Source organism: Ceratotherium simum, chromosome 4, assembly GCF_057802395.1.
Source record: "Ceratotherium simum simum isolate JZ-2026a chromosome 4, ASM5780239v1, whole genome shotgun sequence".
Lineage (NCBI taxonomy): Eukaryota > Metazoa > Chordata > Mammalia > Perissodactyla > Rhinocerotidae > Ceratotherium > Ceratotherium simum.
In genome coordinates, this window is record NC_141903.1 from 58,484,767 (window position 1) to 58,510,366 (window position 25,600).

General features: G+C 38.6%; 1 protein-coding gene across 2 annotated transcripts in view; it reads right to left on the minus strand.

Moving 5' to 3' along the window:
- YTHDC2 (YTH N6-methyladenosine RNA binding protein C2) overlaps positions 1-4,940 on the minus strand; it is a 77,158-nt gene extending 72,218 nt beyond the window's left edge. The window contains exons 1-2 of one of the 2 annotated variants that reach the window (XM_087429917.1): positions 4,553-4,940; positions 3,259-3,349 (exon numbers count right to left, since the gene is read on the minus strand). In XM_087429917.1, the coding sequence (XP_087286043.1) occupies positions 3,259-3,349; positions 4,553-4,745 (284 nt within the window). In that variant the 5' untranslated portion in view covers positions 4,746-4,940. The remainder of the gene's footprint in view (positions 1-3,258; positions 3,350-4,552) is intronic. The other variant, XM_004420304.3, reaches the window with a different exon arrangement.
- Positions 4,941-25,600: the final 20,660 nt, after the last annotated feature.

Sequence of the window (25,600 nt, forward strand, 5' to 3'; positions counted from 1 at the left end):
GCTTTATCTGTTATACAGGTACCAGATGTTAATAAGAGAACCTACTAATACAACTATTGTGAGGATTAAATGATTAGCTATTTAAAGCACCTAGCACAATGACTGTTGCACAAGAGCACTTAATAAATGTTAGCTGCTGTTATAATTATTATTATTGGGCACCATAGCCTTTTTCTTTTTAATAGATGTCCAAAAATTCACTAAGAGAGTTCATCACTTTTAACCCATTTTTTCTATTTTAGCTGGGAAAGAAAGGGGGACCTTTCTTCCAAGGCAAGAGGCAAGGGAGCCAGTAACCTAAATCTGAAAATAGGGGCCTCCTTGTAGGATCAAAATTCCTCATTAGGATGAGGAGAGCACTTGAATACTTACTAAGCAGTGACGTAAGCAATCACAGGAAAGAAACTTGGAAAACCTACTTTCATATACATTATATTTTTTCTTTCCACAGTTTTTAACAAAGCTCATTTTGTAAATTTCATTTTGTCTAAAATGGACTAAAAGAATAGGAAAGAGATTTTGTTTTGTTCATAAGCAACTCAAAGGCTCAGAAAAGTGTGCTCTTAAAACCAAAACACAGTGATCTCAGTTGAGGAAAAAAGGAAACAAATTCTAAGGAGGTGAAATTTTTGGTATGGGAAAACTTGACTAAAATTTCAAAGAAAACATTAGGATATACTAAAGAACACAAAATGAAGATGTTACTCCACCAAGAATATCTTCACCAAAAGATGAGCAATTATAAAAAATAATCAATTGCAAAGTAAATTCAACTCTTTAGGAAGAGAAGAAAAACAAAATCCAACACACATGGCTTTATTTTGAAAGGAAGGAGATCACAAAGGAGAAAGTGATCAGAAAAAATATTGTAAATTATCACAGAGTAAGCCTAGAATCTATTTTTAAAAACCTCGGAAGAAGCTCAAAATGAACTACAGAGTCTTAACTAAAACAAAGAGAGTAACTCCTTCGTATTTTACATTTAAGAAAACGGGGCTTTAAAGTTACAAGACACAACCAAAGCCAGAGAATGAGGCAGCGAGAGACGGAGTAGAACCCAGTTTTCCTGTCCTTTCTTCACACCAGGTTTTCTCTCAAATATGTATTAAGGAACCATAACATCAGGCAGAAAAGAAATAAAGCAGAAAAACTAACTCGCTAATAAGTTAATGAAGTTAATGCTAGGAGGTTAAAAAAAATCTTTACTCAAGGGTGAAGAAAAACCCATGAAATATCAGTCAGGTACAAATTCTCAAATAAATGAAAAGAAAGGATTTGAGAAGTATATTTAAAATTACTTAGTTCTTTATATATGTGAAAAGAAGGAAAGGCATTTGAAAATCAAAAGGACTACTAGATAATTATTGTACTAAGTTTGCTCAGAGATAAAAAGGGAAAGAAAAGAGTTAGGAAATTTCATAAGCGAGTTTGCAGAGCACTAGGTATACGTATTACGGACTGGATAAGTAGACACGGTTGCCTTGCTTCCCTCAGCATCTCTTTCCTTTTTCCTCTCTCTGTCTCTTCAATGTTTCCCTATCTCTCTTGTTTGACCTGATAACTTCTTTCTTGCTCTCCGCTTCCCCAGAAGTTTCTCCATTCTGGACCATCCCTTAAACAATCATGCTACTGTACAAAAGTAGAGGCAGTCTATTCTAATGGACTGCTTCTCTATGAGTAATTTCCAATGGTCATTTCTAAGTTAACCACTCAGAATTCAAAACCCATTTAACCACAGAAATGATGTAGCTGCAGAACCGTGCATTTATAACAGATGTTTTCTAGTGCAGGCCCACAACCTCTTACCTGCAACCTCTTAAACCCAAACAGCTCTGAAAACTGAAAGATTTTTGTAAGTTTGCAACAACTTCATTTGGCAGCAAATCCTGATTAAATTGACATGAGGCTATTTCTAGTCTGTCTTTATCTTAGTGGGAATATTCATACACTTTCCAGCAGAAATATTAAGGTGATTAAAGGTGATGCCTATACCTTGTTAAGAATGTTACATAACATATTGCAAATATACCCTTTCTAATACCTTTCTAAAATCTGAAAAATCTGAATCTCAAAACGTATTTGGTCCAGGTGTTTTGGGATAAAGAATTATGACTCTCTACTTTTATTTTCAAGTGCAGAATTTTATCTATGCAGAGGACAATAATTTGGGCATGCTCAGGAACCTAACCACTGTTCCCCCGCACTGGCCTTAACGATGTTCAAAATGCACATTCATCTAAGCTAAAGCCTCTGTCTCAGTCAGTAATGTAATCACTGTGGTGGGTACTCATATGCAAGACATCCCTACATCAGCTAATTTCATCTTAGGACCTTCCTACTATTTATTTATTAATATAGTTACTTAATAAAGTTTTGTTTTCCCTCTTCTTAACCTAAAAACTGGTAAGTTGAAATTTTATTTTTTTTCCCTGTCTCAGTGGTTCTCAACCAGGAACAATTTTGCTCCCCAGGGAACATTTTGGCAATGTCTAGAGGCATTTTTGGTTGTCACAACTGGAGGTGGAGGTGTTACTGGCATCTAGTGGGTAAAGGCTAGGTATGCTGCTAAACATCCTACAATGCACAAAACAGCCCTCCACAATAAAGAATTATCCAGTCCAAAATGTCAACATTGAGAAACCCTGCTATATCTGAATCCCACTATCCTTATTCCCAAAATGAAGTAGCTCCACAGAATTTCAGAGTTCTTCAACTGGAATGGCTCAAATCACTTCTTCTCTGTACGGATCAGTGAACTTTCAAAAAATATATACTGTTTCCTCCTCTTCTGTTTTACCTCATCATTTCTAATCATCAGATTCTTGAGTTGGTAGGAAAGAAAACAATGAACATGCACTCTAAAGCTTACCATTATGGTACAGTAACATTAAAAGAGATAAGTTCTGTAAATAATTGTACTTATTATCTTTATTCCATACATTCTTAGAAAAAGATTTAGCTTCTATGAGAAAAGAAAATATTTTTCTCAAGCAATCAGTTTCAACTTTTAAGCTATTTTTTTCTTACTTTTAAGTAAATCTTAAAATTTATTTCTTTGTTGTCTCCTAGGGAAAACAAAAAAAGGGGGATAGGAGAAAAAAGAAAGAGCTGAGTTTGATAGACATGAATCAGTTTATCTACACACAATATAATTAAGGATGTGAATCTAGAACAGTAATAACTATGTAAATACAGTCAGAAACATTTCTCTTTTTTTGGTAACGAGTTTTTTTTAAATAAAAAAAGCTATCAGCTTACCCTTTACTTTTAGAGACCAAACCAAGAGACTGACTCAATCGATGAATAAAGGCTCTTTCAGTACTGGTCAAAGAAGAAGGAAATTCCATTTCTACATGGAAAAAAACACAAAGTACCATTTGAGGATAGGCAATTTTCTTCAAAGGTGCTTCAATACACATATATAGAAATAAAACATGAAAAAAGCCATATAGCGTATAATCAAACGTATTATATTTTATGTGAAAAGTAGATATTAATTCAGTAACTACTGAATGTCTACCAGTTATGATATTAATAAAAATTAAGCCTAAACGTGATAAAGGACTCTAATGTTCACCAAAGATTACTCCTCCTATTTGTGCTGGAATCTTGAACTGGTACAATGGTTGATGATATTTTACTATTTTAACTTAGTCCTTACTTGCTTAATTAACAGAGTGTTTATTTCCTTCCACGATGAGGATGCTCAAGTATTAGGAATGCTCAACATCAAACTCCACTGTCTTTGCCTTCAAAACTGTATAAAATTCATATTCTATCTCATTAGTGATAATTCATCACTATCTCAGACTGGATTTGTTCTATATCGCCGAAGCTTTACCTTTGTTTAACGTTAAGTCCAGAATCACTCTGTCCAGGTCATTCCCTGTTTTGGACTGTGAACTTCCAGAGTAAGGGACCCCCTATCTAGGCCAGCAAATCGGAATGAGCATCATTCTACTGTACCGATTACCACAGGTCGGCTGCTGGTTCCGTATCATGTGACCCAAGACAAGTAGCTTTCTAACCTTAAGAGGTGTGGAAGGAGTCTCCTATACCAAAACAAGTTTCATTTTAAGTGTCTAACGTGATGCTTCTAGGAATTAATCAAAGCACTACAGATTGCCAGTGCATTTATTTGTCTGATTTCCTTCCGCTCTTCCACCTCTGTGGCGCAAACGTTAAGGCTACCATAACCTCCTTTCAAAAAAGAAAGAAGAAAAAAGGTAGGGGCTTACTAATATCTAAAAACTGTGGCTTAGCCGCCCAAAGCTGCCGCAGATAGGCCTCTCCCTCGGGGGAAGAAACGTCTCCTGCAAGGGGGCAACCTGACTTTTCCACCTTCTGATGCCAGGCAAGTGCCCCACAACGCTGCCGATGCGCAGGACGCCGTGCGGTTCTTCACCTCCCGCCGGGGGTAACCACCGCGGCCCAGGCCCCCGGCCCGCCTCTGCCCGGGTCTTCCCTCCCTCCGCTGGGGCAGCCCCTTCACACCGGGCGCCGGGTTAGGGGGAGGTGGGGCAGCCGGCGGGGTCCCTGTCGGGAACCTCACCTCTCTGGTCCCCGTATCGGAAGCGCTCCAGAGCGATATTGACTGCGATCTTCACCTCCTCGTCTATACGAATGTCCTTCAGCCCCTTGGCCCGGCCGCCGCCCCCAGGGCCATACTGAGAGAGGCCGCCCCCGCCACCCCCGCCACCGCCAGGAGCCGGCGGCCGCGGGGAAACGCTGCTCGGCCTCGACATGGCCCTGAGGAGATGTTCTCCCCGCTGGGGGGCGGCCAGGCCTGCTGGCTGACGGCCAATGACAGAGACAGGGAGGCTCAGGGGCCACTGCTGGGACCGGACGGCTCCACAGGCGGCCTGCGCTGGGCCGGGGTCACCCGAAAGCCCCCAATCACCACAACACCCAGGGAGGCGCCGGTGCCACTTAAGCCCCGGCGAGCCCGAGAGCGCGGGCGTGATGACGTCACCAGGGCCGCCGGTGTCCGTGACCTCAGCGCGTCGGCCGCCGTCTGCCTTGGCCGCTGCACACCAATCTAAAGTTCCGCACCGGGCTGATCCTCCACGTCTTCCCCCACACCCCGCACCGAGGGTCTCTCGTTCATCCTTTCTTTCAGTCCCTCATTATTTTGTTAAATCGTTCATTAATTCATTCAGTAAGCATGTGTGGGCTCCTACTGTGTGCCTGGCAGCCACTATACTACTTCCTAGATATGCGTTGGGGAACCAGACAAATCGTTCCTGCCCTCCTGGAGTTTACATTCTAGTGGGGGTAGAGTTGCCAGATTTAGCAAACAAAACTACAGGATGCCCGGTTTAGCTTCAGATAACGTTTCAGTATCACGCAATTCCCGTGCAGTATTTAGGAACACATACAGTTAAAAAATATTCATTACCTGAAATGCAAATTTAACAGCGTCTGTATTTTATCTGGCAACCCTCGATGGGAGTGACAGACAATAAACAAATAAATGATTAAATGATAGTTAGTGCTATATGAGATGATGGAATAGGAAGGTGGAACCCTTTAGTTTGGGAGGTCAAGAAAGATGATAAGAATTTCCATTTGCTTGTATACAAGTGTACTAACATAAACTAAATCCCAGCCACCCTAACTGCTTCTGCTCTGGTCTTCCTGTGATCCATTCTCCAAAAAGCAATCAGAGTGATCTTTTTAAAAATATAGACCAAGTATGATAACACCTCTACGTAGGCACTCCAGTAGCTCCCCATTGCAATGACAAAAAAACCCTCAATTCCTTACCATGACCCTCAAGACCCTGCCTGATCTGGCCTCTGCTTACCTCCATGAATCTCATCTCCCACCACTCTCATCCTCACTTACTGTATTCAGATGCACTAATTTCCTTCTGTCCCTTGAACACACCAAGTTCATTACCATCAAGCAAACTTTCCACTTGCATAGTTTCCTCCTGCACAGGACAATTTTCCTCCCAGTACTTCATATGGATGCCTCTTTCTCATCATTTAAGGCAGGATTCCATCCCTTACCTAGACAGGCTCTCCCACATCAAGCTGTTATCATTTACCACTGTTTGAAATTATTTTGTTTATTATTTGCTGTTACTAGAATATAAGCTCCTTGAGAGCAGGAACCTTGTCTATCTTGTTTGTCACTGTTTCATCAGCAGCTACAGCTGCATAGACACACAATAAATATTTATCAGTGGGCCATATTTTAGAATCTGGAATTAGGATTGGTCATCTCTACTCTCCAAACACTTTCTTCATAATCCTTGAGCTCCTAATTCTCTTTGGTTGGCTGCTAGAAAGAGATCTGGATAAGTAGACATAGGTCCTATATTCTAGTCCTAGCATGGTTACCAGTGAACTGGGTGAACATTTACTACTACCCTTATCTCTGTGTATCCCAATTTCCTTAGCTGTGCAATAATAATGCCTGTCATTTATTAAGTGCCAGGGGCACTGTTTTTGTTTTCCAGTCCTCACAAAACTTTATGAAGTAGTTATGTTATCTCATGATAGAAATGAGGAAACAGGCTGGTAAGGTTAAAAATTGGCCCAAGTCCATGCTATTGGTAATGTCAACCTTAAAAATAAAACAGGCAGTTATTTTACCTGCAAAACAAGTTTATTCAGGAATAGCCAAAAAATTGCAATTTGAGATGCACATGCTATGGCGGACCATAGGCAAATCCAACAATCAAAGGAGAAGAACACTATTTGATAAGGAAAAAAGGAGAAATTGGGAGAGTTTGTCTTGAATGAAAGCGATTGGAGGAAAGCAAGAGTTCAGTGTGATGATGGCTTCTTACTGGTGAGTTGCTGGGGTAGTAGATTTCTGTTTGGGATGCACTGTACATTTCTACCTCTAATTGACTATTCTTTCCAGTTGTTGACTTCTTTCTGTTGAGGTCTGTAATTGACTAGCTTTCCTGTAATTGACCTCCAATATGTGGGAGCTCCTCTTTCTGGCCTCCTGACTTCATTTTAAATGAAGTTTCCCCTTATTAATTTTCACAGTAATTAATGAGGTAGGGATGAAAGCCAGGCCCAGCTGATCATGAAGCCTAGCTTCATTTCAGGACAAAACATAGACAGTAGATAATATCTAGATGCACCTAATATATGGTGGTAAAGCTGAAAACATTTTACATGGGGTCAGATACATATTGCTTTCAATCTCACTCCATAACTTCTTAGTTCCACCACTTATTGACTCCATCATTTACTAGCTTTGTGGCTTGACTACTTACTTTGCCTTTTGAGCCTCAAGTTTCCCATCAGTAAATGGGTATATTTAATACTCATCTTATAGAATTGTTGTGAATAGGGCATAATGTTTTGCTTCTTTTTGCCTTCTTGCCATTCTTTTTGGATAAATGTCTAAATGTTTGTATTCCTAGTGCCTAGCGAGGATATGAACATGTTCATTGAAATAAAAGAGAATACTTGGGGCCAGCCCAGTGGCATAGTGGTTAAGTTTGCACACTCCGCTCCGGCTGCTCAGGGTTTGCAGGTTCAGATCCTGGCACAGACCTACACACTGCTCATCAAGCCATGCTGTGGCAGCGTCCCACATACAAAAAATAGAGGAAGGTTGGCACAGATGTTAGCTCAGGGACAATCTTCCTCAAGCAAAAAGAGGAAGATCGGCAACAGATTTTAGCTCAGGGCCAATCTTCCTCACCAAAAAAAAAAGAGAGAGAGAGTGAATGCTTGCCTAAAGTTACATAGCAGTAAATTATAAAGTTAATCAGATTCTACATTATCTAATATTTTTGTATACCCCTGGAAATTTCTGGGTGCTTAGAGTGAAACACTGCAATTATACTTTTTACATGTGCTTCAGAGAAAAACTAAAAGTAGGGAAGACATGAAACATTTACAAATGATTTCAAGTTATATTTAGTGTCAGTTAGGCCTAAAGTTTTAATCTTTGTTTTTACCACTTTGTAGTTGTGTGGCCTTCTGCAAGGATTTAACTTCTTTATGCTTTAATTTCCCCATCCATAAAATGTATATGATAAACACGACTATATCACAGTGTTATTATGGGGATTAGATTAGATTGTATTACCTTTATGCAGATGAAGTGCTTAGCACAATTCCTGTCTCACCTTTAGCATTCAGTACTAATTAGATGGTTTTGACTTCAAATTACAGAAAACCCAAGCAGAAAAGGCCCAGAATAAGGACATTTATTATTTTATATAACAAGAGGTCTAAGGGTAGGGTGGTTCCAGGGTTGATTATTTCAACATTGTACACCAGTGCCCTCAGTCATCCAGAATCTGTCCAGCCTTGGAGTGTTTGCCATTCCCTTTTGGTTTCAACTTCAAGGAAGCACATCATCAGACAGCACCAGATAAGAGCAGGAAAGATAAGTGCCCGTGTCTGATGTCGCTTTTTAAGAGAGAGAAAAACCTTCCCAGAAGTCCCAGAAATAGACATCTTTATGTCTCCTAGCCAGAACATTGCTAACCCAATAACCAGCAAAGAGGAATGGGATTACCAGGAAAGGTCTGGTCTTTCCTGAAGCAGATGTTCACCTAGAAGAGAGTGGACAAAACTTGGGTTCCCTTAGCAAGGAATAAGAGATGGGGAATGGCTGTTGGTTAGGCAACCAATGATATGATGTGATGTTCACCAAATATTTCTGGTTTTCTTCCTTTGCAGGTATGTAGCAGAATTGTACTTCCTGGCTCTCTTACAGTCGGGTGGGAACATATGATTAGTTCTGGCCAAAGAGTAGTGAGTTGAAGTGATATGTGTCACTTTCATGTTGACCTCACTTTTCGCTGTAATTCACAGCAAACTGCCAGCAAAACGTATAAGAAAGAAAATGAATTATCTTATTCTAGTTGGTTTTAAAAACCAAAAACTGCAAAAGAACACTGCTGATAAAAATTAAAGACCTAAATAAATGAAAAGATATACTGTGTTCAGGGATCAGAAGACTCCATAGCATTAAGATATCAATTCTCCTTACAGTGGTCTATAAATTCAACACAATCCCAATTAAAATCCCAGCACAGTGTTTTCTAAAACATTAACAAGCTAGTACTTCATATGGAAGTGCACTAGAATAGCCAAAACAACTTTTTTTCTTTTTAATTAATTTTTTATTGAGGTAACATTAGTTTATAACAGTATATGAATCTCAGGTGTACATTATTTTATATATATATATATATATATATATATATATATTTTGTGTGTGAGAGGAAGATCATCCCTGAGCTAACATCTGCCAATCCTCTTCTCTTTGCTGAGGAAGACTGGCACTGGGCTAATGTCTGTGCCCATCTTCCTCCACTTTATATGGGATACCGCCACAGCATGGCTTGACAAGCGGTGTGTGTGTGCACCCCGGATCCAAACCAGCGAACCCCAGCCCGCCACAGCAGAACGCGCGCACTTATCCGCTTGCGCCACCGGGCCGGCCCCTACATCATTATATTTTGATTTCTGTGTAGACCACATGACGTTCACCACCCAAACACTAATTGCCATCTGTCACTGTACTCATGTGACCTTTTACCCCCTTCACTCCTTTCACTCTCCCCACTTTCCCTCTGGTAACCACCAATCTATTCTCTGTGTCTGTGTGTTTGTTCGTTGTTGTTGTTGTTTTTATCTTCCACACATGAGTGAAATTGTACAGTATTTGGCTTTCTCTGTCTGACTTATTTCACTTAGTATAATGCCCTCAAGGTCCATCCATGTGGTCACAAATGGCAAGATTTCGTCTTTATTATGGTTGAGTAGTATTCCATTGTGTGTATATACCACATCTTCTTTATCCATTCATCCGCTGATGGCCACTTAGGTTGTTTCCAAGTCTTGGCTATTGTGAATAATGCTGCAATGAACATGGGGGTGCATATATCATTTCAAATTAGTGTTTTCATGTTCGTTGGATAAATACACAGAAGTGGGATAGCTGAATCATATTGTAGTTCTATTCTTAATTTTTTGAAGAATCTCGATACTGTTTTCTATAGTGGCAGGAAACCATTCAATTCTGATGGCAGATATTATGGATCTTAGAGACCACAGGCCTGAGCCCATCTAAGGATTTTCCAACTGGAAACAGACCAAGTGTGGCCAACGCTACCAACAGTTGCCCATATTCCTTTGGCCTTACCACTGCAGTGCATGCTGGCTGGACTTCCTACCACCAGCACTTGTACCTCTTTCCTGAAGGCTTTCTCAAAAGTTGTGGAAGCTGCTCCCCCCCACTCACAGCAGATTAGAAGGGACAGGAAATTCATATGTCAGGAAGCAGTCTTCAACCAATGACTGGTGGCAGTTAGTGTGTAATTACCTAGCTCCTTTACTCCTCAGCTGGGATAACTCTAAGGCATGTGTTCCATATAATTTCCCAGAGTTTCCCCATGGGATTAATCTCTAGTCATTCGCCCTTTATTGGCTGCCCTCCCTTCTCTAGCTAACTTCCTCCAATATGCTACTGAAGTTTCCTGCACCTCCAAAATAAACTGCTTTCACTTAAGTCCTTGTCTCAAGGACTGCTTCTGGAAGAAGTGGTTTCTTCTGGAAGAAACTAAGGCACCTAGCTGGCTTCTTATTTGCTTCATGGAGGTACAAATCAACTTCTCTCTACCCATTACCCAAGAGTAATTAACCATGGTTCATTTTTTTTCCCCAGTAACTTTATTGTGATAATAATGGTTTATAACATTGTGAAAATTTGAGTGTACATTATTGTTTATCATTTTCTGAGTAGACTTCATCGTGGCCATCCCAAGTAGTCTAATTATTGTCCGTCACCGCACATATGTGTCCCTTTACCCCTTTCACCCACCCCCCACCCCCCTTCCCCTCTGGTAACCATTGATCTGTGTATTTGTTATATTCCACATATGAGTGAAATCATGCAGTATTTATCTTTCTCTGTGTGGCTTATTTCACTTATCATATCCTCAAGGTCCATCCATGTTGTTGCAAATGGGACGATTTTGTCTTTTTTTATGGCTGAGTAGTATTCCATTGTATATATATACCACATCTTCTTTATCCAGTCATCAGTTGTTGGGCACTTGGGTTGCTTCCATGTCTTGGCTATTGTGAATAATGCTGCAATGAACACAAGGGTGCATAGATCTCTTTGGATCACTGATTTCAAGTTCCTTAGATAAATGCCCAGTAGTGGGATAGCTGGATCATATGGTATTTCTATTTTTAATTTTTTGAGATATCTCCATACTGTTTTCCATAGTGGCTGCACCAGTTTGCATTCCCACCAGCAGTGCCTTCTCCACAGCCTCTCCAACGTTTGTTGTTTTTTGTCTTGGTAATTATAGCCCTTCTGACCGGTGTAAGGTGATATCTCATTGTTGTTTTGATTTGCATTTCCCTAGTAATTAGTGATGTTGAACATCTTTTCATATGCCTGTTGACCATCTGTATATCTTCTTTGGAAAAATGTCTGATCATATCCTCTGCCCATTTTTTGATTGGGTTGTTTGTTTTTTTGTTGTTAAGTTGAATGTGTTCTTCACATATTTTGGAGATCAACCCCTTGTCAGATAGGTGATTTGCAAATATTTTCTCCCCATGGGTGGGTTGTCTTTTTGTTTTGTTCATGGTTTCCTTTGCTTTGCAGAAGCTTTTTAGTCTGCTGTGGTCCCATTTGTTAACTTTTTCTTTTGTTTCACTTGCCCAGTCATACCTGTTATTTGAAAAAATGCTGCTAAGATCAATGTCAAATAATGTACTGCCTATATTTTCTTCTAGAAGTTTTATAGTTTCAGGTCTCACATTCAAGTCTTTAATCCATTTTGAGTTAATTTTTGTGTATGGTGCAAGATAAAGGTCTACTTTCATTCTTTTGCATGTGGCTGTCCAGTTTTCCCAACACCATTTATTGCAGAGACTTTCCTTTCTGCATCATATGTTCTTGGCACCTTTGTCAAAGATTAACTGTCCATAGACATGTGGTTTTATATCTGGGCTTTCGATTCTATCCATTGATCTGTGTGTCTCTTTTTGTGCCTGTACTATGCTGTTTTGATTACCATAGCTTTGTAGTATTTTTTGAAGTCAGGGATTTTGATGCCTCCAGCTTTGTTCTTTTTCCTCAGGATTGCTTTGGCTATTCGGGGTCTTTTGTTGTTCCATATAAATTTTAGGATTCTTTGTTCAGTTTACATGAAGAATGTCATTGGGATTCTAATTGGGATTGCGTTGAATCTGTAGATTGCTTTAGGTGATAGGGACATTTTAGCTATGTTGATTCTTCCAACCTGTGAGCATGGAATATTTTTCCATTTCTTTGTGTCTTCTTCAATTTCTTGCAATGACGTCTTATAGTTTTCAGTGTATAGGTCGTTCACCTCCTTGGTTAAGTTTATTCCTAAATACTTTATTCTTTTTGTTGCAATTGTAAATGGGATTGTACTCTTGATTTCTCTTTCTGCTAGTTCATTGTTAGTGTATAGAAAGGCAACTTAGAAATGATTTTTCTAAGTTGATTTTGTACACTGCAACTTTGCTGTAGTTGTTGATTATTTCTAATAGTTTTCTGATGGATTCTTTAGGGTTTTCTATGTATAGGATCATGTCATCTGCAAACAGTGAGAGTTTCACTTCTTCCTTTCCAATTTGGATTCCTTTTATTTCTTTTTCTTGCCTAATTGCTCTGGCCAAAACCTCCAGTACTATGTTGAATAGCAGTGGCATGATTGAGCACCCATGTCTTGTTCCTGTTCTAAAAGGGATGGCTTTCAGTTTTTCACCATTAAGAATGATGTTGGCTGTGGGTTTGTCATATATGACCTTTATTATGTTGAGGTACTTTCCTTCTATACCGATTTTGTTGAGAGTTTTTATCATAAATGGATGTTGGATCTTGTCAAATGCTTTCTCTGCATCTGTTGAGATGATCATGTGGTTCTTATTCTTCATTTTGTTAATGTGGTGTATCACATTGATATGCAGATGTTAAACCATCCCTGCGCCCCTGGAATAAATCCCACTTGATCATGGCGTATGATCCTTTTAATAAATTGCTGTATTCAGTTTGCCAATATTTTGTTGAAGATTTTTGCATCTATGTTCATTAGCGATATTGGCCTATAATTTTCCTTGTTGATGTTGTCCTTGTCTGGTTTTGGTATGAGGGTAATTTTGGCCTCATTGAATGAGTTAGGAAGTGTTCTGTCTTCTTCGATTTTTTGGAATAGTTTGAGAAGGATAGGTATTAAATCTTCTTTGAATGGTAAAATTCTCCAGAGAAACCATCTGGTCCTAGACATTTGTTTTTTGGGAGGTTTTTGATTACTGTTTCAATCTCTTTACTTGTGATTGGTCTATTCAGGTTCTCTATTTCTTTTTGATTCAGTTTTGGAAGGTTGTATCAGTCTAAGAATTTATCCATTTCTTCTAGATTATCCAATTTGTTGGCGTATAGAATAGTTTTTCATAGTATTCTCTTATAATCTTTTGTATTCCTGTAGAATATATTGTAATTTCTCCTCTTTCATTTCTAATTTTAGTTATTTGAGCCCTTCTCTTTTTTTTTTTTTTTTTTTTTGTGAGTCTGGCTAGGGGTTTGTCAATTTTGTCTATCTTCTCGAAGAACCAGCTCTTGGTTTCATTAAATCTTTATACTGTTTTTTAAAGTCTCTATTTCATTTATTTCCGCTCTGATTTTTATTATTTTCCTCCTTCTGCTGACTTTGGGCTTTGTTTGTTCTTCTTTTTCTAGTTCTGTTAGGTGCAGTTTAAGTTTACTTATTTGAGATTTTTCTTGTTTGTTGAGGTGGACCTGTATTGCTATAAATTTCCCTCTTATGACCTCTTTTGCTGTATCCCATAGGAGTTGATATGTTGTATTTTCATTTTTGTTTGTCTCCAGGTATTTTTTAATTTCTCCTTTGATTTCTTCATTGATCCAATGGTTATTCAGTAGCATGTTGTTTAGTCTCCATGTATTTCTGACTTCCCAACTTTTTTCTTGTAGTTGATTTCTAATTTCATAGCACTGTGGTCAGAAAAGATGCTGGGATGATTTCAATCTTCTTAAATTTATTGAGGTTTGCCTTGTTTCCCAACATGTGGTCTATCTCTGAGAATAATCCATGTGCACTTGAGAATAATGTGTATTCTGCTGTTTTTGGATAGAATGCTCTGTATATATCTATTAAGTCCATCTGATCAAGTGTTTTGTTTACATCTACTATTTCCTTGTTGACTTTTTGTCTGGATGATCTGTCCATTGATGTAAGTGGGGTGTTGAGGTCCCCTACTATTATTGCGTTGCTGCTAATTTCTCCCTTTAGGTCTGTTAATGGCTGCTTTAAGCATTTTGGTGCCCCTGTGTTAGGTGCATATATATTAATAAGTGTTATGTCCTCTTGGTGGAATGTCCCTTTTATCATTATATACTGCCCCTCTTTGTCTCTCATTGTCTTTTTAAACTTGAAGTCTATTTTGTCTGATACAAGTATGGCAACACCTGCTTTCTTTTGTTTGCCATTAGCTTGGAGTATCATCTTCCATCCCTTCACCCTGAGCCTATGTTTGTCTTTAGAGCTAAGATATGTTTCCTGGAGGCAGCATATTGTTGGCTCTTGTTTTTTAATCCATCCAGATACCCTGGGTCTTTTGATTGGAGAAGTCAATCCATTTACATTAGAGTGATTATTGATATATGAGGGCTTAATACTGCCATTTTATCTCTTGTTTTCTGGTTGATCTATGTTTTCATTGTTTCTCTTCCTTTGTATTTCTGACTGCCATTTTATTTTGGTGTTTTTCTGAGGTTTTCTGAGTTTTCTCTCTTTTTGTGAATTGTGGCTCTGCTCTTATTTTTTGTTTAGTGGTTACCATGAGTTTTGTATAAAAGATCTTGTAGATGAAACAGTCCATTCTCTCATAGCCTCTTATCTCCATTAACCTAAGCAGGTTCCATCTCTTACCTTTTCCCCTTCTGAGTTATTGTTGTTACAAACTATTCTGTTTTTAATGCTGTGAGTTTGTGACTAAGTTGAAGTGTTTTATAGTCACTTTTGATGCTTTCCTTCCCTTTATCTTTAGATTATAACTGAGTATTTGTTTCCCTGTTCAGATAGAAAGCTACAGTTTTCTGATTTTGTCTGTCTAATCTCCTTGCTCAGTGCTTTGTAGGCCTCTGCCTTTTTATTTGCCGTGTGAGCATGTCTTTAATAATTTCTTGTAGGGAAGGTCTAGTGGCAATGAACTCCCTCAGCTTTTGTTTATCTGGGAAAGCTTTTATTTCTCCATCGTATCTGAAGGAAAGTTTCACTGGATAGAGTATTCTTGGCTGAAAGTTTTTATCTTTCAGTATTTTGAATATATCATTCCATTCTCTCCTAGCATGTAGAGTTTCTGCCAAGAAATCCGCTGAAAGCCTCATAGGGGTTCCTTTGTATGTTATTCTCTTTTGCCTAGCTGCCCTTAATATTTTTTCTTTGTCATTGACTTTTACCTGTTTTACTATTATATGCCTTGGGGAATGTCTCTTAGCATTGATGTAATTAGGCGTTGTATTGGCTTCATATATTTGTAAATCCAGTTCCTTCCCCAGGTTTGGAAAGTTCTCAGCTATTATTTCTTTGAACAAGCTCTCTGCTCCTTTTTCCCTCTCTTCTCCCTCTGGAATACCTATAATCCTTATGTTGCTTTTACTAATTGAGTCAGATGTTTCTCAAAGAATTCCTTCATTTTTTTAAGATCTTATTTCTGTCTCCTCCTCCACCTGTAGCATTTCTGTATTTTTATCCTCTAAATCACTAATGTATTCCTCAATAACATCGACTCTATTCTTTAAGGATTCTACATTATTTTTTATTTCATTGATTATGTTTTTCATATCCAGAATTTCTGCATGCTTTTTTGTAGTTTCAAACTCTTGGGTGAAGAGGCTTATTTTATTCCTGAGCTCATTGAACTCTTTCTCTGTGTTCTCTTGTATCTTTATAACAGCCATTTTGAATTCTCTGTCATTTAGATTGGAAATTTCTGTGCCTTCAGGGTTGGTTTCTGGAGAATTGTCATTTTCCTTCTGGTCTGAACTATTGCTGTGGTTTCTCATGGTGTTTAATGAACTAATCTTTTTGTTGGGGCATTTTTGGTAGTATTAGGTTGCAGATTCCACCTGCTACCATTAGGGGGAGCATAAGCAGACTTTCTGGTCCCACCCTGTCTGCTGGAAGTTGTGTGGGTACTGTGGGCACTTGCACCAGCCTGGAGAGGGTTCAGGCACTTGTGTAGACTGTGCTTGGTGGGCTGGGCTTTTTGTGTAGACCCAGCCAGGGCACTCCTTGGGTCCACAAGGGCACAGTGGTCTCCCCTCTCCTCACCAGGAGAGCGATCACCAGTGGGCTAAGGGCTGCCACTGTCTCTTCCTACAGTCACCCCAGGGCACATTCCATTCCCACCTGCAGGGTGCTAGTGCCAGGCTGGAAGGCAATCCTGTGTGTGCACAGAGCTGTGCGGGGGTGGGGTAGGGAGTGCACACCTATCTTCACCACTTCCCAGAAGGTCAGTCCATCCACCCTCAGATGTATAGCTGCATGTGTCTCTCAGGTGTCCTGTTGTCCTGTGTAGGCTTCTTCTGTTGGTCAATGAATGTCCATTTAGTTGTAGTTCAAAGGGGGGAGAGACAAAGGTAACAGCTCACTCCATGTTGCTGATGTCACCCAAAACAACTTTAAAATAGAAAAAAAGTTCAAGAACTAACACTACCTGATTTAAAAACTTATTATAGGGGCCGGCCTGGTGGCGCAAGCGGTTAAGTGCATGTGCTCCTCTGCGGCGGCCCAGGGTTCACCGGTTCGGATCCTGGGCACTCACCGACGCACCACTTGTCAGGCCATGCTGTGGCAGGAGTCCCATATAAAGTGGAGGAAGATAGGCATGGATGTTAGCCCAGGGCCAGTCTTCCTCAGCAAAAAAAGAGGAGGATTGGCAGATGTTAGCTCAGGGCCGATCTTCCTCACACACAAAAACTTATTCTAAAACTATATTCAACAAGACAGCATGGTACTGACATAAAGATAGACAAATAGATCATTGGTATGGAATAGAGAGTTCAGAAATAGATCCACATATATTTGGACAACTGACTTTCAACAAAGGTAAAAAGACAGCTCAGTGGAGGAAGATAGCCTTTTCAAAATATGGTGATAGAACAATTAAATTGTTACCAGACCAAAGCAAGTCTGTTCCTTAGTGAGTTAAATCAAAACCTACACCAGAAGTAGTTGTCACACAAAGCACAATTTTATTTGCAGCATGTAGGAAACAAAATGGAGACCACAGAGAATAATTTCACAAAGCTGTGGCCCCCACGTGCAAGGAGAGCAGTTGTCTTTTATTTGTGGGAGGGAATGAATATTTAAAAGGGAAAGTTTCATCATCTCGTGTAGAGGTGGGCATAAGTTTGCACACATGTGGTTTGAAAACATGTTTTTACATACATCGCATGATCTGAAAATGGCTGCTTTGCCCATCCCAGAGGAGGAGAATTTACAATATTAATGAGGGCAGGTTGCTTTAGTACAACTTTCCACCCATCTGTGCAGGTGTCACTCTTGTCGTTGCAGTCTGGACCAGTCTGGTCCTGTTCAGAGCAATTGGGTCCAGGGTGGTTGGCATTTAGACCTTCTTCCTGGAACATGGCTGAAACCAACAGCCTCAAGACTTCAAAGACATTGGAGAAATGAACATCTGCACCTTCTAACAAGACAAGCGAATTTAGGTTAGACTAGACAGGGAAAAAAAAGTTAGAGTCCATTGCTGGTGACAGAATGACCAAAAGCAAATAAAAGTTTAAAAATAATCCCAAACTTTAACTGACCCCATATACAAAAATTAACTCAAAATGGACTATAGTCCTTACCTGAATATAAGTGCTAAAACTATAAAACTTCTGGAAGAAAACATAAGAAAAAATCTTTGTGACCTTAGGTTAGACAAAGAATTTTTAGATATAACGCTAAAAGCACAAACCATAAAAGAAAAGAATTGATAAATTGGATTTCATCAAAGTTAAAAACTTTTGCTATTTGAAAGGCATTTTTAAAAGAATGAAAAGATAAAGCACAGACTGGGAGAAAATATTTGCAAATCATATATCTGCTAAAAGACATGTCCAGAATATATAAATAACTATTGAAACACCATAATAAGAACACAAACAACCCAGTTTTTTAAATTGGCCAAAGTTAAACTGGCACTTCATCAAAGAAGGTATATGGATGGCAAATAATCACATTAAAAGATGCTAAATATCATTAGTCATTAGAAAAATGTAAATAAAATCCACAAAGAGCTACTACTACCTACCTATTAGAATGTCTAAAATTAACTGATTTTAGCAAATATTGAAGTAAAGGAACTGGAATTCTCACATACTATTGACGAGAAAGAAATCACTTTGTAAAACAATTTGGCAATTTCTTAAAAAGTAAAACACCCACTGATCTCAATTAAAAAAAAAAAGGAAAATACACAGTTACTATAAAATCCAGCTATTTCATGCCTAGGTTTTTACCTAAGAAAAAATGGAAGCATACGTCCAAACAAAGACTAGAACATGAATGTTCATAGCAGCTTTATTTGTAATAGCCAAACTCTGGAAAGAATCCAAATGTCCATCAGCAAGTGAAAGGAAAAGCAAATGGTGATATGTGCATATAATGAAATACTACTCAACTATAAAAAGAATGAACTGTTGTTACACACTAACATGTGTTTCATCCAGCAACATGGATGAAACTCAAAATAATTATGGTGAATGAAAGAAGTCAGACAAAAAGAGTACATACTATATAATTCTATTTATGTAAAATTCTAGAAAGTGCAAACAATAGTGACAGAAAGCAGATCGGTGGTTGCTTAGGGATAGAGTAGAGAGGAAGGAATTTCTAAGGGGCACAAGGAAACTTTGGGAGGTGGATATGTTCATTACCTTGATTTTGGTGATGGTTTCACATGTGTATATGTATATCAAAACTTTTCAAATTGTACACTATGAATATGTGCTATTGTACGTCAATTATACCTTAATAAATTTGTTTTTTAAAAATAACCTGCGAGACTTTGAGTCTAGCAGTATTTTTTTTCTACATAATATCATAAGGCACAAAGACCCTTTTTATTCCTTTGTAAAAGTCATTCTGGGACATCTGGATACACAGAGTTGCTATGTGATCTTTTATGTTTTAAATTTAAATGTAATTCCATCCCAATTTGCATGATCAAATATTCCATATTAATTAAATATTCTGTTATGCAAGGTACTCTCAGGTTTGTTTAGCTCAGATAATTAATTTATCTAAAGTAAATATGTCTAATTTTCCACAAGAAAATATCAGAGATACAGTTACACTAAAAGAGGAAGAATAATTATCTTTGAGGGTAAAATATCCTAATTCCCAGAAGATTCATTACAGACTATGAGAAATCAGAAAGTAAGCCACAGAGAACAATTGTCTCCTTCACTGAAGCAGAAAAGACCATACAACCCCCAGTACATCCATATAGAATTTGAATTGGCATCTCAGTATCAGTTAAAGAGTAATTGTCATCCCCACCACGTTAGTCACTTTTTTTTTTTTTTTGCAGGGGAAGGTACACCCTAAGCTAACATCTGTTGCCAGTCTTCTTCCTTTTTTCTTCTTTTTCCCCCTACAAAGCCCCAGTACATAATTGTGTATAGTTGTAAGTTCTTCTGGTTCTTCTATGTGAGCCACTGCCACAGCATGGCTACTGACAGACAAGTGGTGTGGTTCCACGCCCAGGAACTGAACCCAGGCCACCAAAGTAGAGCGCACCAATCTTTAACCACTAGGCTATCAGGGCTAGCTCTAGTTAGTCACTTTCTTACCATGCTTAACAAGACGTCATAGAGTTACAAATAATGATAATTTGGAAACTAAAAACCAAAAACTCAACCCAACAAACAGACATATGTATATAAAAACTCAGATTTTTATTTGTCTTAGAGATTGAGGTGAAAAAATATGTTCTGAATTGAAACCTTAAATCCACTTATTACATTTAAGTTTTGGTGTTTTCCCACTGATTTCATTATTTACATATCAAAAATATTTCCAAATAAAAATAATAAAATGGTGTTTAGCCCTAATTGATAATATAATTTAATTGGAAGAAATCTAGCTGCTCCTTAATTTTTACAAGTCACTTAGTCTCTCTAGATTAGTACTTCCCAAACTTTTTCACCTCACAGCAAACATAGAAATTGATAATATTTGCATGGTACCCTGGGTATGGCAAAGAATGCTAGTGCTCATAAATTTTCATGTTTCTCCTCTTCTTTCTGAGCACAACACTAGAACACATTTCTCACATATTCCTCCATGTTTCTGCCTTTATTTTCACCTTGACGTTGTGAAGCCATATGGCGAAGTTCTGGCCAATGGAATGTGGACAGAAATGATTTACAGTACCCTTCCTGTGATTCTCTCTCTTCTCTGGTCTGCAACCAGATGTTGGAGGAAGGAATTACAAATAAGCAAAGAGGGAAAGGCAGAATGAGCTCTGTGGTATTTGATTGGAATTAGCAGCATCAGTATAAAATAATGGCTTTTAATATATACACAGATGGATAGATAAAGAAATAAAAATAAACATGTGAGTAGAAATACTGGGAGGGTCTAGAAGCAATGACACCCCAATATCATTAAGTACACCTAGCACCCAGATGCTAGTTTCCAAACACCATTCTCCAATAAAAGGAACCAGGGCTCCCTAGAGAAGAGATTGACTCCGGGGCTGGAGCAGGACAAAAATGAGATGCACCTGAAATATCTTGATGAGTCAGAAAGTAAGGAATTGCTCAAAACAGGATACAGGCTTACTAAAAGAACACAGGAGCCAACCTTAAGGAACTCCTTCCTAAGATCTAATGCTGGCACTATTTGAATAATAAAATAATGATAGTATTGGATTATCATCCATAGAATAAAATAAATATCCATGAGCCAAAGTGATATTAGTCAATAATTGAATGAATAAATAAATGAAGGAAAAGACAGCTCTTCCTTACAGAAGTATTCTAATTATAAATGGTGTCGGGAAAACTGGACAGCCACATGCAAAAGAATGAAACTGGACCCCTATCTTACACCATACACAAAAATCAACTCAAAATGGATTAAAGACTTAAATGTAAGACGTAAAACTGTAAAACTCCTAGAAGAAAACAAAGGGAGTAAGCTCCTTGACATTGGTCTTGGCAATGATTTTTTGGATTTGACACCAAAAGCAAAGGCAACAAAAGCAAAAATAAACAAGCAAGACTACATCAAACTAAAAAGCTTCTGCTCTGCAAAGGAAATAATCAACAAAATGAAAAGGCAACGTATGGAATGGGAGAAAGTATTTGCAAACCATATATCCCACGAGGGGTTAATGTGCAAAATACATAAAAAACTCATACAACTCAATAGCAAAAAAACAAATAACCCAATTAAAAAATGGGCAAAGGAGCTGATACAGACATTTTTTCAAAGAAGACATACAAATAGCCAACAGGTATGTGAATGGTGGTAATGTAACCGGGTACAGCCACTATGGAAAACAGTATGGAGGTTCCTTAAGAAATTAAAAATAGAACTACTATATGATCCAGCAATCCCACCTCTGGGTATATAACCGAAGGAAATGAAACCATTACCTCGAAGAGGTATGTGTACTCCCATGTTCATTGCAGCATTATTTACAATAGCCAAGGTATGGAAACAATCTAAGTGTCTGTCAACAAACAAATGGATCAAGAAAATGTGTGTGTACACACACACAATGGAATATTATTCACCCTTAAAAAAAGAAGGAAACTTTGTCATTTGCAACAACATGGACAGACTTTGAGGGCATTATGCTAAGCAAAATAAGCCAGACAGAGAAAGACAAATACTGCATGATATCATTTATATGCGGAACGTGAAAAAAAAAAAAAAGTCAAATTCATTGAAACAGAGAGTAGAAAAGCGGTTGTCAGGGGCTGGGGGGGTGGGAGAAATAGGGAGACTTGGGGGAGGAAGAAGTCATGTACTAACATGCCAGTGAGTCACTAAGAAGGATCCTGAGCCCTAACTGTCAAAAACTCCGGATGGTTTGGGAGATCCTAGAACACAATGACATGTGCTGCTTTCCCAGGTGGGTCCCCAGAGAGGCAGCCCAGGAAAGAATGGTGGTGTGATGTGTCTAGACAGGTGGCGTGCAGTGTGGTGTAGAGCAGCAGAGGATTCCTGGTGCCCAAGAAGAGTCCAGAATTGGGAGACATACATGAAACCTGAAGGTATCTTGCAGGTGGGAACAAGCAATGAAGGACTGAGAAGTGACCTGTTGTTTGATGACCAAGGATCAGAAACCCCTTCCCACCCTTCCTGATGCCTTTACACACCTTAAGTCCTCCAGAATTTAGGAGCAAGCCTAGGGGTGGACTAGGGAACCCCTGAATTAACTGAGAGTAAGTTAATTACCGAGAATCAAGTTCTGCAAATCTGAGTCTGTGGAATAAAATTTGTCCCCACTACCTGAGGTTTAAGTAATCATAAAATTTCTTGCAGCTCTATAATTTGTTACATATATAATTATATATACATCAAAAATGCATATTTTGCTAATACTCTTGTATACGTGTCTACCTACCTATTTACATAGTAATCAGCTTAAAATGTATATTTATAGGTTAGCCACAAGATGGTACTAGAAAGCTATCTTTTGCTTCAGGTCCTACTTCTTGAATGTCATTGATTTTCACATATAACTGAACTACTGTAATAATAGCAGTAATCATAGTGAAATTGGAGATGGCAGCAATTGGGCTCACGTGAGGCAGTGCTTACATTTAAAAATCATAAAAATATACTCTCTCTGGAAGATGCTATCAACTAGTTTGTATTCTTCCTCTTTTTCTTACCCACTATCATGTCATCATAGAATATCCCCCAATCATTACTCAAAACATGAAAAACTAATATATTCAGCACTCATAGAGAAAATTTAAGTAAATATGGTCTCTTAGGTCTCAGAGTTAAAATTTAAATGAGTCTTTTTACAGGATGTGCCTCAAAAACATCCAGAACACCCTTAAACCATCTCCCAAACGCTAAAGCTCAGCCCCAAAATGTGAACACAATAGGTCAGCAAACGCACCGTGTAACTTATGGAGCACTTGCTGTCTCATGCTGGGGGTGACTGAGGCAAGGAGGAAAATCATCTCTTCCAGGCAGTCTTGCTAGGTTGGTCTTTTTGTTTGCTTGTTCTTTCAAGTCGATGTAATTTTAAAGAGACGCACAGGAAAAGGGGAAGAGGAGGTTTGGAAAAGCTCACAGGAAAGAACTTTCTAAGCAAAGGGTGGTGTAGAAGAAAAAGTACCAATTCACAAACCTGAAGACCACTCACTGGCAACACGGAGAGGCAGGTTGAAGGAAGCAAGGAAGAAAGCAGCGAACCGAGGTGCTCCGTGTGAGTCTAGTCTACGGGCTGCTAGCAGAGGACATTTACTTCACCGGAAAGTGGAACCACTATACGGGTTTGAAGATAGGAGTGGCATAAATATGTTAGCTGGCATATGTCCTTGTAGAATTGTAAGGAAATGATGCTGTTAGGATGCCTGCCAAGAGTAGGCTGTAAAAATCAAGTGTAGAAATGATGACACTCGTTATACACAAGAATGGTCTTATCCTTAGGAAATACCCACTATAGTAATTGAGGTAAAGGGCCATGGTGTCTACAACTTCGCCCAAAAGATTAAAAAAAAAAACTACCAAGATAGATAGATAGATAGATAGATAGATAGATAGATAGATAGATAGATAGATAATGATATAGCAGATGTGGCAAAATGTCAACAATTGGGTGAATCTGGATGAGGGGTGTGTGAGAGTCCTTCTTATTGTTCTTGCAGCTTTTCTGTATGTTTGAAATTATTTCAAAATAAAAGTTAAAAATCATAAAAAAAAAAGAAATGATGACACTTTCAGGATTTAACTGTGATTGCAAAAATAATTAATTGAGAATCTACAAAAGGATGTAGTGGGATTGGGAGAATGAACACTTCTAGGTTTCTCCCTCAGGAGACTGTTAAGAAGATCTCCGATATGAAGAGGGAGAGTCTGTCTATTCATGGAGCCCTCTCCTGGGAACCCCCTCCTGGGGCCCTCTGAAGAGAAGAAAACATCAAAAAACCCCTGAAAGAAAAAGGTTTATCACTGAATATTTAATGTTTCCATTTTATTAAAGAATGTAGTTTTTAATGCTTAAGCCAAATATACCCTTAAGTGTTGTTGAAGAAGGATTAGATACATTTTCTATAGCTTGATAGCATATTACACCTCACAAAATAATGAGTTTATTTTCCTCATGGCACACTTAGTATTTGTGAATATAATAGTTTGTCTCTCACTGATATTTTTCTTTAAATTCTTCACAAGCAAAATCCTGGTAATCACTGAATCTGGGTGATAAGTATATGGGTGCTCTTTGTACTATTCTTTTTATTTTGGGGCATGTTGGAAAATGTTGATAATTTTTAAAAAATCAGTAAAAGTCTTTCCAGCTCCAACCTATATCAAGTTAGTAAACTTATTTCACATGTGGGACAGGTTAAAAGAGAAGTGTTCCTTTAGGAAACGCAACCATCTTGTTTGAATGAATCATCCAAGAGTTGTCAACTTCATCTAAGAGTAGTCCACGTCAGCAACGGTACCTGAAGAAAGACCAGCCTCGTAACCTCTGGGAGAGGAATAATGTTTAAGAATATTCCCTTGCCAGATGTTTTGGGGACATTTCTTTCATGCCTAATTTGGCAAATTGACTCATGGCTAACACTAGAATGGAAGGGGACCATGTGATTAAAAGGATATTGTATTAGCTCTAGCAGCCATGACAAAGTGCCACAGACTGGGTGGCTTAAATGTCAGAAATTTATTTCTGGCTGGAAAGTCCAAGATTAATATCCAGGGGCTAGTTCTGGTGAGAGCTGTCTTCCTGGCTTGCAGATGGCCACCTTCTTGCTGTGTACTCACATGGCCCTTCCTCAGAGAGAGTGTGTGTGTGTGTGTGTTTAGAAAGAGAGCAATCTCTTTCATGTCTCCTCTTATAAGGGCACTAATCCCATCATGATGACCCCATGCTCATAGCCTCATCTAACCCTAATTACCTCCCAAAGGCTCCATCTCCAAATACTTTCATACAGTGGGTTAGAGCTTCAACATGTGAATTTTGGGGGGACATGAATGCCCAGTCCATAACAGAAATGTAAGGAACTTCAGAGGCTTGTGCTAAAATTCGTGTAGACTGTGATTCTGGTCTCCCCATACTATTCCCTATCCTAGTCTTTTCATATTCCCTTTCCTGTAACAACTGGTCCATCACTCAGGGTAGTGGAGCCTAGCCAGCACACTGGATTCACATCAGCGCCTTCACATACTTTTTCAGTCCCATCATCTCCTCCATTGGAAATAGACCAATATAATGGACTATTTCTGCAAAGTTTTAAATCACTGCTAAGGACTGAGAGTCTTCTAGGGGCATTTCCATTTTAATAAGGGAGTCTTAAAGATGAACACCTAAAATGCAAAGAATCCTCAAAA